The following is a 17,327-nucleotide window of genomic DNA, read 5'->3' as shown; positions in this document are numbered from 1 at the left end:
GGCAAGCAGGCAAGCTGTGGGACTCGCTAAATGCCCTCCACCTTGATTGTCGGTTCTGTGATCACCGAGACGTGCGTTGGCGCCTTGTGCGCCTCGAACATGTGCTCGCAGAGGTTCTTCTTGTACCGAAAGGCGGTGGAGCACTCCTTGCACGAGTAGGTCTTCGTGTACTTCCGGTGGATGCCCATGTGCGTCTTGTAGTGCGACGTCATGTTGTACCGCTGAGCGAACTTCTGATCGCAGATCGGGCAAGCGTACGGCTTTTCCCCGCTGTGGACTCGCATGTGGCGATTCAGGTGCGAATTCGAGCGCAGCTTCAATCCGCAAATAGGGCACTTCTTTGTCCGGATGTCGTCGTGCGACAACTGGTGCATGTGGAAGGACGAGTAGTGGATGAATTGCTTGCCACACTTCTCGCACTGCAAAGAAAAAGGCGTTAGCAAGTCTTGCTGGACCTTAAGAAGTTCTCTTGCTTACTTGATACGGCTTTTCGCCCGTGTGGATCGGCATGTGACGCACCAGAGCGCCTTTCTGGGTGAACTTCTTCTGGCAGATGCTGCACTCGAAGGGACTCACGCCGTTGTGCATGCCCATGTGAATGGCCAGGGCGGACTTGGACTTGTACGTGGTGCCACAGATGTAGCAAATCACCTTCTGGTCATCCTCGTGGATCTTTAAGTGGAGTTTATATTCAGATCTGGCGAGGAACTCCTTGGAGCACTTTGTGCACTTCATCGGCAACAATTGCTTTCTGTTGATCAGCTTGATCTTCGTTTCAGACTGTTCCGAGACGTCCTCCACAAAAGCACAGCTTTTGTCCCTGCTCTTCAGGATCTTCCTATTCCTTCCCCGCTTCTGAGACTCGTTCTTCTGTACTCGCTTCCTGGGCATGGGACATTCTTCCTCAGCTATCTTCTCGAAGAATTCAGCGTCCTGTAGCAGAACTTCTTGAGCAATGTCAGACTCCTCCTTAATCATCTCCACTATTATATCAGTGTCTCTGTCCTTGAGTAGCGAGATGAATTCATGCTCTATCTTCTGCACAGTCTTCACAGCCAGATCGTACTCGTCAATCTTGAGGAAACAGGCGTGACAGATCACAGTGTTGTGGGATTCCTCCAGCTGCACAAATTCACTGCCTGTGATTCTCTCCAGGATTTTGTAGATGGGCGTTTCTGAGTGCTTAGTCATCAGCGTGCAAATGTCCCTCCAAAAATACACCGTCTCGGCGCTACAAATGTAGCATTTTCTCGTATTTTCCTCCATTGCGAATGCACAATAAATATTTACACTTGAAGTGACATCATAAACTGCTCGCGCCCTTCGTGGAATCACTGCAGAAAAGACATCAGATTATCCATGGACATCTAATAGGCTTCTCAACTTCAGGCCTATTGACATGCTGTGAGTTTGTGACGTACACAAAACCCAGAAAATTGTGTTTTCATTCTCCGTTTTTGCGTATTTCTTGTGGAAAACAGCATGAGCGAGGGTGGAAAACTGGATGTTGCCGATCGGATGGACACACTGAGCAGAAATCGGCAGTCGTACATTGGGAAAATCCACTCTCAAAAGCCCATAATAACTTGTGAGTGTTTCTTTTCAATGATGTCCTGAGAGATTCACTCTGTCTTCCTTTACAGACGCCGGCGATGTGCCCCTTTTCCGCTCCCTGGAGAGTAACATAGTCTCTGCAGTGCCGAATGACACTTGTGAGTGGCGACGGCCGTATGGGCGCCCCATTAAGAATGTGCGAATGGAGGCGTCTTTCCGGCAGTTCGAGACAGACTCTCTGGACAAATTCAAGAAGGGCGAGTGGAGCATCCTTGAGCACCCAGTGCTACACATCTTCGTCACAGAATGCAATGACATCGAGATCTACAAGTCCACTGTAAAGGAGGAGATCGATCTGTGGCTAAAAGCCCTGCAGAGCTACGGAATAACGGACTGGATGATCCTCATTGTGGAGACGCTGGACATGAAGAAGACGAAGAACATCCTTCCGCGCACGACAGTGCTGGACAAGGTGCGGATAGACTTCGGCTCCAAGGCGGGCGATCGCTGCATATCCGTTCTCAACCCCATCAAGTACGAAATGAAAGCCACGGAGTCATTTCGATGTCTTCTGCAGCGAATTCGACACTTTATGCTCGCTGGCTACAATCGCAACATCACGAAGTACGAGGAGTTAATCAGGGCGAATCGCGAGAAGCGCAATCACGAGGGCTGGAGCTTCATCCGGTACTTTCTGCTGCAGGAAGAGCTGGCATTCGTCCTGGAAATGCTGGGTCTCTTCTCAGAAGCCCTCATTCAGTATGACGAGTTGGACGCTCTCTTTTCGCAGTTCGTGTTGAACTCGATGTTTGGGGAGAAGCAAACGTGGCTGAAGACGTTCGAGAAGTCCATCAACGCCTTTCAGGGCATCTCAATCAACCGGAAGAAGATGATGGCTGTGCGGAAGAAGATCGAGAGCAACACAGCAACTCTTCTGGACTTTCGAGGCTACTTATTCGAGCGCCAGTGCGTTCTGCTGCAAGCTGCCGGGAAGCCGTGGGAGATTGCCAGCAGACTTCTGCCCTTCCTCTTCAGCACGATCCGAGAGGTCGACGCCCTCAAGCTGGAGACACTCGAGGGCTCAATGGCGTGCTGGGAATTCGTCTGCGCACTCGAAGTGCTGAAGATCTACGATGAGGCAAATGACACGAGCGACATGACAAAGTGCTTCCAGTTCTGCGCACCGATCTGGGACTTAGCCAAGGATAAACTGTACGAATTGGGCAAACTCTGTGGCCTCTTGCCCGGATGCATTCCATCTTCTGAGCAACTGCACACTGTTGTGCTTCTCTCGGCGGGAATCGGCGACACTGAGGAGGAGGAGATTTCGAAAGACGTCCAGTCCTCGCCGAATAGCTCCAGAGATAGGAAGAGTCACTCTCCCAGTCGACAGCCGAAGAAGCCGCCGACGGACAAGCTGAAAGAGGCTCTCGGATCGAATGAGGCTTTCCAAAAGCTCTACCTGGAGCTCAGTGAGCTAGCCATTTCCACATATAAGCACATATCCCGGCTGAGATCGGCCAGACTCGTCGGTTTGGACCTGGGTAACTTCTACTGCACGCTCAATGAGCCCAACAAGGCGGTGATCTTTTTCATCGATCTACTGCGCGAGCTCAAGTCGGAGAACTGGAATTACTTGGTGAGTCAGACTCTCCTCGAGCTGGCCAGCTGCTATCGAAAGATGGAAGACACGACGAGCTACACGAAAGTGTGTGCCTCCATCTCTTGCTGTCTTGATCTGGAGGCTCTCGTGAGGACTTTCTACTTCGACGAGTTCCTTAAATCTCTCAAGATGATCGTCGTGACGGAGGAGAACAAGAACAATTCCTGCGTGGCGCTTCTGGATGATCACTTCAAGGTGGCGGACATAAAACTCATCAACGAATCTCCCATTATACAAGACAATTTCATAGTAGTGCAGCTGAAGATGCACAGTCACTTTCCCAAAGAAGTGTTCTGCAGCAAAATCTCCCTGTCCTTCGATCTGGAAGGGAAAGTGGCAGGACCTCAAGTGACTGTGGCACAGACAGTGGGATTGGGCGTGAAACTGCCCATGAGGCTCCATCTGGACTACAAGCAGGACGGCACTTTGGAGATCGCCTCAGTGGTGTGTGAGCCCAAGGGAAAACAGCCACTAAGAAGATCTAGCAGTACGAGGAGGAAAATTTCCGCAACGACGCGAAAAGACTTTACCAACTGTGTTTCGGCGGAGCAAATAACTTTGCAACCCGGACTGAATGTGATCGAATTGAGGGCTAAAGCCACTCGAATCGGGATGTGGATGTTCGAACAATTATCTATTCAACTCGATCCGCTGGACTTCCTGTCAGAGAAACTCCCCGTCAAGTTGAATCCCTTCGAAGTGTCCACAAAGCCGGCTTCTGCTGTTCTGCACTTCACAAATCTGATCGCCGGCATCGAACAACCGATAAAGTTGATAATCTCGGCGGGCAGTTTTGTCTTTCCTGCTGAAGCCTCGATCACGCTTAAGTGCTCGCGATCGCTAAAGCTGAGAATCGCCGATGCGGAGACGAAGGACTTTCAAAAAGAGCTCGTGATTATGTTGAAAAATGTGAAACAATTCGAGGAGAGGACAATTCCACTCGAGGGCATTTGCGACCTGCCTGGGCGGCGCGATGACAAGCCTTTGGAGCACAAAGTGACTCTACAGTGTCCGTGGTCGCGCAGTGACATCCCGATTTCGCTCTACTTCGTGCCCGCCGTCATTGCTTCCTGTCGTCTCCACTCCACCGGCACCAGGAAGTTCCTGCAAGTGGTCATCAAGGGCATCTATGATGGCAACTTGGTGCTCTCTTCTGCGCAGATGAAGTGCTCATCGACTGGAGTCGAGATTGTAGATGTGAATCCAAAATCACAGAGTGAAACTGTGAGTATTTCATATTGTTTTGACGCAGTAGGCCAGGAAAATTTAGTTTTTCTTACTGTTTTCGTGCAGAAAATCTACAAAAATCTTGGCGTGTCGTATTTATTTGAGATTCAGATTGAGCCACTGAAGAAAGATCAGGAAGCACCACTGATTCAAGTCGGATTCAGCGTGCAGTACGCGAAAAAAGACGCTAAAGATGAGAAGAGAAATTACTCATGCACATTCGATGTCACTGATTACGCAACTCTCTTCAAGATCCAAGCTAAGGTAATAATGAGAGGCACTTTAGTCTTGCTTCAATACGCAATCTGTTTTTCTGCTTCTTCAGGTTGAACCTCTAGAGCTGTGTCGAGTGAATTCCGTGTGCATGCTGAATCTGAAGATCACGAAGCTTCAGGAGAATCCATTCACTGATTTGATGTACGAAGTGTACGCAGATCAGAACATGTGGGCCGTTTGCGGAAGAAGTGCCGGCGTAATCTCAATGCAAGACAATGAATCGCAAACGATTGTCCTGGAAATCTTGCCGCTGATTGTGGGATTTCTGCCCCTGCCCAATATAAGGCTCTCTAAGTATTTGCAGGCCAACAAGAACAAATCTGAATTGCATCCGCGCGTTCAGGCCTTCTCGTCTGGTCAGATCTACAATTCAACCAAAAGTATGCAAGTTCACGTGCTGGCTAACAATAATACTGACTAATTTGCAATAAACACCAGATAATTCCATGTTAAAAGGATTTCGCGTTGAGCGCGGGAATGCAAGAAGGCGGGAAGAAATTGCCGACAGAGGCGCTGCGCAACATGCTGTGAGTTTCAAAGAGGAAAATTCTGAGGCCTATTCAATCAGCTGTTTTTTGACAGTCCTTTTAAAAGCGCAATCGCATGCGGAGGAAAATTGTGTTGTGGAAAAGATATCCTGTTTGTAAACATGATACGCATATTAAGATGTAGCCATTGAGTGGTAGCGATTGAAGAAGAAACCAAATCAGCAATTTCGATCTTAGAGGTGAGTTACTTTGCACACAAATCCCCGAAGACTCCTAGTCAATTAGTGACCTTACATAACTCGTGGGCGAAGTTCTTCCCAGAGTTTTCCTGAGAAAGTGTGTGGGTTTTCCTAATGACGCCTCTGTAATCACTTCGCATTTTCCTGAATGTTATTCACATTCTTATCTGTGACAATTATGATAATTTACTTATCCCAGAACACAACATAACCTCAGCTGAGATTCTCTCCAGTAATTGCGCTCCATTTGTGTGTCTTCCAGAATGAATGAATCCTCGCATTTAGAGTAGATAAACATGTGTAAATCATCTGCAGAGGATTCAGCAATGGCCAGTGATCAGCGAATCTACTTCCTGAAGAATCCCTTCTCCGCCTTCGACGCCCGGGAGTTCGCCTGTGGCTGGGGAGCCGCTTTTGTCAACATCACGGCCACGTATCCCATCCACAAGATCATCTTTCGGCAGATGCTGCATGGCGTGAAGGCCAGCTCGGCCTTTGAGGAGCTGCGCCATGAAGGAATCTCCTTTCTTTACCGCGGAATGTTCCCGCCACTCGCGCAAAAGACCATCTCGCTGTCGCTGATGTTTGGCGTGTACGAAGGCACGCGGAAGCCGCTCGTGGAGCACTTCAACGTGAACCCCTACATGGCGAAGATCGTGTCCGGCATCATCGCGGGCATAGTGGAGACGGGCTTGATGCCGTTCGAGAGAATTCAAACGCTCTTGGCGGATTCTACCTACCACAATAACTTCAAGAACACACCTCAGGCATTCAAGTGAGCAGAAACGCCGCCCATTCGCATGCTCCGCCCTCTATTTTGCATTTCTACGAGAGATTTATACAATTTCTTACTTTTTTCAGATATGTTTATTTAGGATATGGTTTTAAGGAACTCTACCGAGGTTTCCTTCCAATCCTGTTCCGGAATGGACCATCAAACTCAATGTTTTTTATTCTCAGGGAAGAGGCAAACGTTAGGCTCCCTCATCGGGTAAGTAGACATTGATTTTTGTGCTACTTGACGCTTTTTTTCATTCAATTTTTTACCCCTGCAGGACAATACTTTATATCAAAGTATACAAGAGTTCTTCGCGGGCGCCCTCATTGGCGCGACCATCAGTACGATATTCTACCCGCTGAACGTAGTGAAAGTGTACATGCAGAGCACAATTGGGGGTCCCTACGTGAATTTTGTACCAGTGCTGATTCATATTTACCGAGAGAGAGGCTGCAAATTGCGCAATGTTTATAAAGGCATGAGTATTAATTGCACAAGGGCGTTTTTTAGTTGGGGCATCATGAATACAGCTTATGAGCAAATTAAGAAAATTATTTACTGAGAATGAGAGGAAGAATGGCAAAATATGCGTGTATGCAAGCTGCAGCTGAATAAATCCTCAATTGTGTCTAGTCTTAATTTCATAAGTAGGTTTAACATGAACAAAAGTTAGTCCTGACGTGCCCGATTTGAGTGAAATTGTAGGTTTTCTGTCTGCATTTATAATAATTGGGTGCCCATGAAAGCACACGAAATGTTACATAGCCAAAAAAAATATGATTGTCGCCCTGAAGATGTGTGTGTATTTCTTTTTTAAATTAATAAAATTGTTGTTTTTTACACAAGCGACTCTGCTTAAGTGACAACTCTGCGAACTACAATACCAAATACAACTTAAGTTTATTTATCAGAAAAGCAACATTGAGTATAACATTTTGATGAGAAAATTCTTTGCCTAATGACTTCTTACACAAAAAAAGGCCTTAAAAATAGATTTGACAATAAATTTCATCCGGAGCTGTTTGACTTAATGCGAAACTTGAGACTTGGTCAATAAGTTTTTAGACTGTTCAAAGACAAAGTGAACAGAACTCCCAATGACGTCCAGATAACTCCAAACCAGCCAGAGTAGCAAACCATAGAAGATAAATGTGACGAGTTTATCTAGGATGTATAATCTGGAAGAAAAGAATATAACTTTAGACGGTGTTCTCTGACTTTGAGCGTGGTTTTGTGCACCTGTTCAGGAGCTTTCGGGCCTGAGGAAGAGTCGAGGGCGGTTCCTTGAGCAGATAGGTTCGCACCCCGTAAATATAGTTACTGATGTATAGATGCCAGTCTACTGATTCGCAATTGAAATTGAAGATCTCCTTATCTCGATCGTCCAGCGAATTAAAGAGATTCATCATGTTCGTGTTCTTAAAGTCCCATCGCTTCGTTGTATAGTATTGCAGCACTTTCAGTCCCATTGAAACTTTGTTCTGAACACGCACCATGCTGAAAAGAGGAGCAAAGGATTCTGTTATGGATTGTTAATGGGAAAGATTTGTTTTGAAGCTGAACTAGACTAAAGAAAAGTCGAAATTGATCAACAGACTATCAGAGTTTCAACATAGTAATTATAAAAATATGATTTCTATCTGAATTTCTAATGTTAGCTTTAATCATTTAATTTTCCTCGTACAAATGTTATAACATTTTACAAGATCTTTCCAATTCTCCAAGATAAAGCTCTAAACTTTGTTCATTAGCCTTTCTCTAATCTTAAGATCGATTTCACTCACAATGGCTTTTTCCTGAAGATCACTAGGAGCAGATCGATAAAGTACGCTGGCAGATAATGAAAGAATATCACACAAAATAAATGGTGGAAGTAGTTGGACTTGATGGAGCCATTCGGATACCAGAGCGAGAAGCAGAGCGGGTTCTTGTAGAACTCCGCCTTGCCGCGCTCTATGCTTTCGCCCCACGACAGTGAGTTCTCCGTCGATGCCACGACGTTCGTATATTGAATCTCCGGAGATCTGAAATGGCGCATTAAAAATCACATAAATATTCAACACATAATTTATGATTATGTTGTCTCACGACGCGAAGATGTTTGAGAGAACAAACACAGAAATTGCACAACGCGCGAGACTCAAGGGCAGCCTAACATTGAAAGTGCTTTCTCAGGAAACTCCAAAAATTTTGATGAAATTGCGCCAATTCCAAAACACATTTTGTGCATTAAATTTGAAGAAGGTTGATTGAAAAATAGTTGAATAATATTTTACACTTAACTCAATGGTTGGAAAGTAAGTCAAAGAAACATGTTGAAATACATGACAAGCGACCACAAAGACAATCTTTCAGAAGATTAACACTATTTCTGGGTGTGATTTATGACCGTCTTCTAATCGCACAGTTCAAAAATTGGACACTAACCCATTTAGATTCCTTAGTGTGAAATATCAGAGGTCTAATAATTCCTCGTCAAACCAGAATTTGTAATGTAATTTTTTGAAAGTTAAGCAAAAAAGAAGCACATGGTTCGTTCGACATCTGCAAATTTAGCTTCCGCAATTAATTTTGCACATTTTTTCGGTGATTTACCAACTTAGATAATTCCTTGCGCGTGGAATTGTTTCAAAAGAAATCATTACTCAATGTGGCAGCAGAAGTTAATAAGAATAATTTCCCAGGTGAATCGCGTATAATGTGGATTTTCCCGCGAATGTGGGTGAATTTCTAATGGCAATTTTCCGCGAATTGCTCACTTGTTCTGTCCGCGCTGCCAAGCGAGGGCGAGGATCGTGTTCATGGTGATGTCCACAGGAATGGCATCGGCCGGATAGTTGGGATTGCAGTGCATGCTGCGGATGACGCCTCGTCCGGCGCCCACCATCAGTCCTGTGGGCCCGTTCGTGCCCTCAACCCATCCCGGATAGGGCTCGTTGATGGCCGCAGTGACTGCAAGAGAGAAGCGTTAGCGGAGGAAATCCGCGTGACTCACTCGTAACTCACCGATGGACGGACGCGCGATTGCGATGGGGAATTTGCCTTTAAACGACGCCACGAGATCCTCAGTGAGCGCCTTAGTGTAGGCGTACGTGTTGGGCAGCGTCTTGAGCAGCTTGGGTGTGATGTGCTCCAGCAGATCGTCATCCAGCAGATTCGTCATCTGCACTATTCCGAGCGGGCTGTGCGGCGCTGGGTAGCCGCGCTCCTCCAGTACCGGCTCATCGCACTGGCAGTACGCGGTGGAGACGTGAACAAAGGCCTGCAAATGCAATATTGAGTACCTTTGCCAATGCACTCTGCCACGACGTCTTGCACAATGTGCGCGCTTAGAGAAAATTATTGCTAGAGTTCACACCATCTGCATTAACCGCATTAACCCATTGCTATCGCAAGCGCATCACTGCGGATTCTCATAGTTTTATGATCAAATTTAATGATCCGTAGAGAATTCTGTTCGCATAGAACCTTGGTCAATAGTAAGATATTCAGAAGTCTCTTAAAGGATGAAAAACACCTTTAATCGGAAGCCAAGATGATAAATCGGTTTAGAATGTAACTATTTAGCCTTGTTTCTGACCGTTCGTGACCGTTTTCGATCTTTGATCTCGTTCTTAATATAAAATGATAAAATCTTTTCAATAAATTTGAATTAATGAATGCCAACACATCACTTTTTCTGTCTAGTCTGGAATTTTCGGAATCTAAAAAGAAAATTCTTCTAACAACTATGCTAATGAAATAACCACAAAACATGATTTGTGATAATCAGAATATTTATTTGAAGAGCTTCTGGACCGATTTTCTACTTTGAAGTGATAATTTCGGCTATAATTTACTTATATCATAGCAAATTGAACAGAAACAAGTTCCTTAATAAAATTTTAAATTTTCTGGATGATTAAGATAGATTATCACAAATTATCATATATTTAATGGTTAAGATTTTGTAAAATATATCTTTTAGGTAAAGTTTTTTTTCATGTATGACATGAACGTTCTGAATAGAGAGAATTTTCATGAATGAATAGAAAATTCGCTCTTTAACTCAGCGTGTCTCTAATGGGTTAATATCGTTTCCATTGAAAAGTACTTGGATGTCCCACATTTCGGTACTCACATCGAGATTGGTGACCGTCTCTGCCAGCTTGAGGACTCTGTACGTTCCCTGTGTGTTCATATTGACTGCCTCTTTGAGGGCTTGATCGAAGCGCACGTTGGCGGCACAGTGAAAAATCACCGAAACTTTTGCTGTAACTTCGGCGCGATCGACTTCCGACAAGCCCAAGTCGTCGAGAGTGACGTCCCCTTTGATCATGTGGATCTTCTCCAGTCGCTTGGGCTGCACTTGGCGAACTCGCTCAAAGGCCTGCAAGTTGGAAATCGAAGGGAATTGTGAGAAGTGTTGCAAGAACTTTAATTACCTTTTGCCCATTGTACTTCCTATCGCTTAGCGCCCAAGTCATTTCAAGACCAAATCATAGAGGCGCGCAGCGGAGAGATAGCGATCTCGGCGGCGCGCAAGCCTCGCGATTACCACAGTTTGCCCAATTAAATAAACAATAAGCCAATGCAAAAGAAACAACGTCTGTTGGGCAAATCTTCGATGGAATATAGGACGGTAGTACTGATATTGAAGTGTTATTAACGAGCTCAGTGTTAAGTCACATCAGATTCCCCAGTAAAAGGAGTAAAAGTCTCTCAAAATATCAGATCATTCACTGATTTTGGCGCGGCAATTGTCTGCATGACTTTTCGCCGAAAGCCACTGTGCTATGTACTTTTTACACACCCGACCACCACCATCAAAACACGTTTTATTGTGTGATGTAATGGATTGTCTGAGAAATCACTCGCGCACTTATTGGCTCTTGCATCGGCTGATTTAATGGCTTGATGTTTACAAGACTAGGTCAGCCAATGACCCAAATATCTATTTCGGCCACACAAACGCATCATCTTCACTCACCATGTGATTAACATACTCCTCGCGCCGCTGCTCGGGTTCAACTCCTCTCTTGGCGCGGACTAGAAGATACAGTCGCTCGAGGTCCGGGCAGTCGTGCAGGAGCTTCTCCACCAGAACCTTTCCCATGAAGCCCGTGGCGCCCGTGATGAACACGGAGCGGCCCGCGTACCATTCTGGTATGCGCATTCGATCCTGCATTGTGTCTTTCGCTTTTCTCGGCAACCTTCTGTCTCACTTCACCTTCTCAGCTGGTTCTTTATGATCTTTTTCTCCCCTTAAGTACTATATTAAATTGATTTGTCCTCTGTGCTGTTGTCCGCAAAAAATCACCAACAGCTTCATTCAAGAATTCCTACGAAGAGAGACACAAACATTTTGAGAGCGCGCGATGATGCTTTTAGAGAGTGGGCTTGAGAGTCTGTGCGTGAGGAGCGAAATCACCCTGGGATTTGTCGTTATTGTGGAAAGACGAATGAAAGATTTTGGCCCCTAAAAGTTGAAAATTTGCATAAATTTTCAGTTAAGATGCCTCATAAATTCTCTACACTTGAATCAGACGAATTTAAATGATTGTCCAAACTCTTTTTTGGACTTTATGCAAGAACCGGTTTCACTCAAAATCCAATGACTCGCGCGCGTCTCTGATTTTGGAGATCACATTTCGCGTGTTTCGTAGGGCCAACGGAAGGTCTATTCAGTAGTCTCGAGATCACCACTGAGTGCATAACAAATAGCACTCAACGTGAGAGCTTTTGTGACTTCGAGGCAATGCAAATTACTTTATTACTATTGGCCCTTAATCGCCAATTGTATACTAGAAGTAGGGAAAATCACTCAATTTTCGCTGCGAATTGTGATCCAATTGTTCACACTAGCAACCATAGGCCATTAAACAACATTTAAGCACATTCATCGTCTCTTGAAAACGAGTGGAAAAGACATAAAATCTGCATCAACCAAGGTTTATGGCACTCTTGTGGATTTTCCTATTGAATTATATCCAAAATTTGCCTCTCAATTTGAAGGAAATTTTTTTTATATTCTCCTCACATGAGTCAAATAAACACACAAAGATCTCCTTGCAACTGATTCACCTGCCCATTTGGCTTATGAACCCACGAAAAAAATGCACGAGGTGTAGAATGAAGAGAAAAATCTCACGACTTCAAGTGCGGCGAGGTTACAATTAAAAGAAACAGTTTTTATGAGTGAAACATTTTGGGCACTTAGCCTTGTTGGGTGATGGAAAGATAAATGACCGTTCGTAAACATGCAATTTTCAATTACTACACCGAATAGATATTACATTTCATCTGATCTCTCTGGCACAAAGGCTCTCCCAACATTCCACAATTCTCTCAAGTCCCTGTGAAGCGCGCCACTTGGACAAGTATAAAAATGAAAGGTTTCCCCAGCATTAACGTAATCATAATTTATGAGACACCATAAATTGTAGAGTATTTTGCACCTAAAGAGCACATTGATCACTATGAAATCACTCAAAATATTGCAATTATTTCTAGTGAATAGCAATTTTGCTCCATCTTGAGGAAAAGTTTCCATGATGCATTTTGTGGTGGCGGGAAATTTTACAGCACATTTTTCCACTCTTTATCACCCAATATTTCCTCAGTCGATTGATTAATAATGCAAACCACAGTGAAATAATGGAAATTGTCTCTCGCTGTAAATTGATTTTCAATCAAGCACAATTTAAAAACATCGAAATGGCACTGAATTTTCACTGGTGAATTTATGCAATCCTCACTATCACAGGCAATGAATGGCGCAGAAAAAATATCAATGAAGTATTTTGTTTGCAAAATATAATTTACTCATTTTTTGTAACTATAATTAACTATGATGAAACACCTTACTTTGCTCTGGCTAATGTGAAGAAGGCTACAAAGCAAGTCACTTGGCGAGAAGGTCCTCTTTTCAACTCTGGCGACCGTCTTGCGCGGCGGATGGCGAGTAACTGAAATGTTTTCCACGGCTAAAAATCCACAAAAGTTATCCGAATAAAGATGCTCACTCCAACACCTGAACCAAGCACACCAGTAAAGCTCCCCCAGAGGCTCGTCGTTGTATTTCTTTTTTTCCTTCCTTAACACAAAATGTACACACAGAATTTATCAATGGTGTTGTGCGGTAAAAGTATAAATTTTTTACACACAGAGATACAGGAAAGTACATACCAGCACTGCCTCTCAATTTCATTCGCCTCTAACAATTGATATTGAAATGAGAGAGAAAAAATTCAATTGTGTGATGCGAGATGCTCAATAAGTGCGGCATTTCATAATGTTGTATGCTTCCAGCATTACTTCCAACACTCACAACGCAAAGATCGAGTACCATTGCGTGACATCAAATTTAATTGATAGTCTCACAAATTTCTTTCATATGATATCGCATGAAACAGCTGCTCTTTCATTGACTCGCTCTTATCACAATTGCAGGTTTGTGAAAGACAAAGTTTCCACGTCAAGACGGAACGAATCTAAACCACGAACGCCTTTGAAAGTCTTTTCCCGGATATTAGAAACTGAGATTTACATATTTCTGAAGAAATTCGTCGGTTTGCTCAAGCACAGCAAGTGTATGATTTTGTTTTTGCGTAATTATCAACCAAGTGAGAATGATTTTGATTGTGAAGAAAGTGCGTTGAGAAAATTCAAAATATCTATTCTTTTTCGAATAAAATTGCCCATATTTTATGATATCACATATCTTTTCACTATTTAATACGTTTAAGACTTGTTTCTATTATTAATGTAATATTTCACATTTCTGTAGAGTTGGAATGCGTCCTCGAAAGAGATTTTGAAATATTGTTTCGCTTCTGAAAAGTGATTAAACCAACACTTCCCCCATATGCCAAAATAACGTGAACCGGGATGACCTAGAAGGTCGTTAATATGATTCCCAGACTATATTTCGATTATTTATTGCAGTTCTGGTATCATAAATCATTCCATGGCTAATTAGGAGGACTCTCGAATTTGTTCCTGTTTTTCTTGTGACTTCTTTGACGCTATTAAGAGACGGTAAAATTATGCATTTTCCATATTTAACACGATTTCTTGCATAATTCCCATGCTTAATAGCTGTCTTCAGAGCATTGGCCAATATAGAGAGTCGCGAATGAAACCACGAGGGGGTGAAGACAATCTATGGAAATGCAAAATGATACGCTTCTTAATAACAACTTCTCGCATTTACACTGCAATTGTTTGGCGACTTTCGCTTCTGCCAAGTTACTGGTACGTGAGAATTAATTATCACCTTTTTGTTAATCCAAATGGTAACGAATGCTCATTAAATTCGCTTTCTTAGACCTGTTGCATCACCTGAAATGGAGCCTTTTAGTGGGTGTAGCAATGTAATGTTTGCCCATAAGTATATTGATGACGGTCTAACCGTTTATGAAGTTAATAACACGATAATTTAGACACTTTTAGTTGCGAATGCAAATATGGCGGCATTTTGACATAAAACGCCGTTTGCGTGTTAAGTAGATCTCACAAACCAATCACTTCTCCATTTGATGATTTAGTGTGTGATATAGTTTCCAAATTTTAGGTGTTTTCAAACAGTGTGATTAATAAAATCTCTCTTTTGACGCAAACAAAAAACACTTTGCCTAAAGACATAAATCAGGTTCGTTGTTTTCACTTTGAAATCTTTCGTTGTAATGTCCTTTGGCGCACACATGGCGCATTCAGATTAAATTTAAATTTCAACCACAAACTTTATTAACATTTTTTAGTCTAAAATTATCACGATTAATGTCAGGGTCATCGCCTTACATCAAATTTGTGATGCGAAATTGTCTTAAATCATAAAATAATTTATTTTATGCCCATACAACGAGATTTCCTATCCATTAACGGCTCTTCTTTTGATATATCAATTTCTCAAAGCCATATTTTTTAATTACCTAAAAAACTATTGTTAGAGTAACATCAATCAGTGATTTTCACGATATGTTGACATTTGCTTTGGCCATCAAATAGGAAATCAGATCTTAAACAGGTTCCCGAACCTTTTGACATGTCGGAAATAAATTACATGCGCCAAATAAACGTTTTATGAGCATTTTCATGATAAATACATATTGCGAAATATTTAATGAGACTCTTGCTTTATTTGCATACAACATAAAATGCGAATTGGTTGTTTGTCAGCGTTTAAAACCAGAAAATGCCTTGATGTATTCAAAAAATTTCAATTTTTTGACCTCTTTGGATGCCTGACAAATTGAAAAAAAGTGACCAGCAATTTCCGCGCAATGAGGATGTGGGCAAATAGTCAATGAAAATATTCTTCTTCTGTTGTGTAATCAGTCAAAGTACTCTCAAGACTCACAGCACGGAAATTTAGGCGCAAGAAAGCCTTGATTTTTAACCTCCACAGAACTTCTGGTGTAAGTAAACATCTTGTAAGCACTTTTTGCATTAATTGCTGCTGGAAGTTCTTATTAATTCTGCGTTTTTGATATGTTCAATAACACGTAATGTACACAAGGTTGGCCTGAAAAACCCGAAGCAATTGCAAATCATACTTGCTTCAGCCACGATCTGACCATTCTTGGCCTGAAGATCTCTAGCCGGAAGAGGGAATTTGCAGAGAGGCTGCTGAGTAATTAATTGACGCTCTGATAGCCCGAAATTGTTCATTTCCAATGATCGCCATTAATTTTATCACGCGGCTGGAATTTCCTGTCAGAGAATGAACAATCCTTATTGTATTAATAACCACTTGATCACCTTATTTCAAAATTGAGCAGAAATTTCTGGAGGTCGACAAAGCCGAAGCAATGACTTGCACAGAACCTGCTTCCACGTGGACAATAACAAATTTTGCTGAAGAACATCATTGATGATTTCCAAGTCACCTCTCAGGTCAGTCACTCTCGCCCAGTAAACTTCAATGAATCACACTTCTTTTTGTGTGCTGGGAGGAAAACAAGTACTTAAAGCTCAAAGTTCAAAGTCGCTCAACTGCAGTAAAGAGCATCGAGTCACTTATAGATTTTATCCTGTGCGTTATTTCATTAAAGACGGTGATAAAAGCACAAATAATGCGTTAGTTTCTCAATTTTGTCTGTCCTTGTACTTCGCATTTTGGATGCGATACCATCATCCTCCGCACACAATAAACTCTGTAGGTGCTAACTGTCGAGCATACGAACACCTTCAAGGCTTTTATCAGCGCCAAGACAGCACTGAGAACAAAGGTGATTAAACCCTTATGATAGCGAATCAACCTGAGCTCATAAATCGTTTTTGGAGGTCTGAATACTTTCATGTTTTTTTTTGTAAATATTCGTACCTATCATAAACATTGGCAAAATCATTGAGCATTTTGGATGTTAATTGCAAGAAAATGAGTTGGACTTGTGATATTTAATGTTCATCAGCACAGAGTTATTAGGCATTGATCGGAAATTCAATGCTGATCTCAAATGATTTTGTTCTTCATGCCAATGAAGAGGGCATAGTTTGCATCGTCTGCAAGGTTGAACACACAAATAAATGATATTTTTTTGTCCTGGCGAACAAACACGTATAGAAAAATATTTTCCATCCGCTCAGGAATTTCCAGAACGTCCAGGAAAAATGACGAAAATGTGAATTATTGCATGGATTTTAGTGTCTCGACAACATCCGCCAAATATCGAATTCTGCAAATTTATTTAGTAAAGTCAAAGCGAAATCCTATGAAAGTGGGTAATTCCGGAGATGAATATTCTTCTGTGATTTACACTTTATTGTATTTATCGTTACAGTACGAATTCATAATCGTATAATTGTGTGAGTGAAATAAAGCTCACACATGAAAGATTTTCATCACCAACACAAAAGCGATTTTCATTTACATTACAACCGCGCATGCCACGCAAAGGTCGTTTAAGAATAGTCTTCTTTATTTCATCCACGTTTAGTGAATGCAATAAAATGTGTAAAAAACCAGCAATAAAGGCAGTAAATATTTTATTAGTCTGAATTTAAAATCCACATTTTTGCACAGAATTATTCATGATTTCGCCTCTTTTCAAGTTTCTTTGTATGATTTGTAGCTTTTCTCTCCTCCTTTTTGTGATTAACCCTTATCCGTCTTCAGATCG

The 17,327-nt window shown here is 42.5% G+C and overlaps 4 protein-coding genes across 4 annotated transcripts; 2 read left to right on the top strand and 2 right to left on the bottom strand.

Annotated features, from left to right (window-relative positions):
* Nucleotides 1–14: 14 nt before the first annotated feature.
* LOC132258624 (zinc finger protein OZF) lies at nt 15–1,345 on the bottom strand. The gene is made up of 2 exons (XM_059756009.1): nt 478–1,345; nt 15–419 (listed from the first exon to the last, which is right to left on the bottom strand). Exons 1-2 carry the CDS (start codon nt 1,264–1,266, stop codon nt 27–29), a joined length of 1,182 nt encoding a protein of 393 aa, XP_059611992.1. The 5' UTR covers nt 1,267–1,345; the 3' UTR covers nt 15–26.
* A 41-nt stretch (nt 1,346–1,386) lies between these two features.
* LOC132258620 (trafficking protein particle complex subunit 10) lies at nt 1,387–5,158 on the top strand. The gene is made up of 4 exons (XM_059755999.1): nt 1,387–1,588; nt 1,644–4,441; nt 4,511–4,708; nt 4,770–5,158. Exons 1-4 carry the CDS (start codon nt 1,483–1,485, stop codon nt 5,139–5,141), a joined length of 3,474 nt encoding a protein of 1,157 aa, XP_059611982.1. The 5' UTR covers nt 1,387–1,482; the 3' UTR covers nt 5,142–5,158.
* A 585-nt stretch (nt 5,159–5,743) lies between these two features.
* On the top strand, nt 5,744–6,794 carry LOC132258625 (mitochondrial nicotinamide adenine dinucleotide transporter SLC25A51). The gene is made up of 3 exons (XM_059756010.1): nt 5,744–6,222; nt 6,309–6,438; nt 6,503–6,794. Exons 1-3 carry the CDS (start codon nt 5,744–5,746, stop codon nt 6,785–6,787), a joined length of 894 nt encoding a protein of 297 aa, XP_059611993.1. The 3' UTR covers nt 6,788–6,794.
* Nucleotides 6,795–7,242: 448 nt separating this feature from the next.
* Nucleotides 7,243–13,169, bottom strand: LOC132258623 (putative fatty acyl-CoA reductase CG5065). The gene is made up of 8 exons (XM_059756008.1): nt 13,072–13,169; nt 11,195–11,546; nt 10,346–10,594; nt 9,232–9,487; nt 8,985–9,177; nt 8,010–8,249; nt 7,465–7,722; nt 7,243–7,403 (listed from the first exon to the last, which is right to left on the bottom strand). The coding sequence occupies exons 2-8, from the start codon at nt 11,390–11,392 to the stop codon at nt 7,253–7,255; spliced, it is 1,545 nt and encodes a 514-aa protein (XP_059611991.1). The 5' UTR covers nt 11,393–11,546; nt 13,072–13,169; the 3' UTR covers nt 7,243–7,252.
* Between the last annotated feature and the right edge of the window lie 4,158 nt (nt 13,170–17,327).

This window comes from Phlebotomus argentipes, unplaced genomic scaffold, assembly GCF_947086385.1.
Source record: "Phlebotomus argentipes unplaced genomic scaffold, Phlebotomus argentipes genome assembly scaffold_4, whole genome shotgun sequence".
Lineage (NCBI taxonomy): Eukaryota > Metazoa > Arthropoda > Insecta > Diptera > Psychodidae > Phlebotomus > Phlebotomus argentipes.
Note: the sequence above shows the minus strand (reverse complement) of the source record. Positions and strands in the feature narration are given on the sequence as shown.

Bases quoted from the DNA above. Each gene is read 5' to 3' on its own strand.
- LOC132258624 (XM_059756009.1), bottom strand. From the start codon at position 1,266: ATGGAGGAAAATACGAGAAAATGCTACATTTGTAGCGCCGAGACGGTG. The intron at 420-477 runs GTAAGCAAGAGA...TTTTCTTTGCAG, and splicing joins CGGGCGAAAAGCCGTATCAA to TGCGAGAAGTGTGGCAAGCA.
- LOC132258620 (XM_059755999.1), top strand. From the start codon at position 1,483: ATGAGCGAGGGTGGAAAACTGGATGTTGCCGATCGGATGGACACACTG. The intron at 1,589-1,643 runs GTGAGTGTTTCT...CTTCCTTTACAG, and splicing joins TCAAAAGCCCATAATAACTT to ACGCCGGCGATGTGCCCCTT. The intron at 4,442-4,510 runs GTGAGTATTTCA...GTTTTCGTGCAG, and splicing joins CAAAATCACAGAGTGAAACT to AAAATCTACAAAAATCTTGG.
- LOC132258625 (XM_059756010.1), top strand. From the start codon at position 5,744: ATGTGTAAATCATCTGCAGAGGATTCAGCAATGGCCAGTGATCAGCGA. The intron at 6,223-6,308 runs GTGAGCAGAAAC...TACTTTTTTCAG, and splicing joins AACACACCTCAGGCATTCAA to ATATGTTTATTTAGGATATG. The intron at 6,439-6,502 runs GTAAGTAGACAT...TTACCCCTGCAG, and splicing joins ACGTTAGGCTCCCTCATCGG to GACAATACTTTATATCAAAG.
- LOC132258623 (XM_059756008.1), bottom strand. From the start codon at position 11,392: ATGCAGGATCGAATGCGCATACCAGAATGGTACGCGGGCCGCTCCGTG. The intron at 9,488-10,345 runs GTGAGTACCGAA...TTGCATTTGCAG, and splicing joins AGACGGTCACCAATCTCGAT to GCCTTTGTTCACGTCTCCAC. The intron at 8,250-8,984 runs GTGAGCAATTCG...GCGCCATTTCAG, and splicing joins TGGCAGCGCGGACAGAACAA to ATCTCCGGAGATTCAATATA.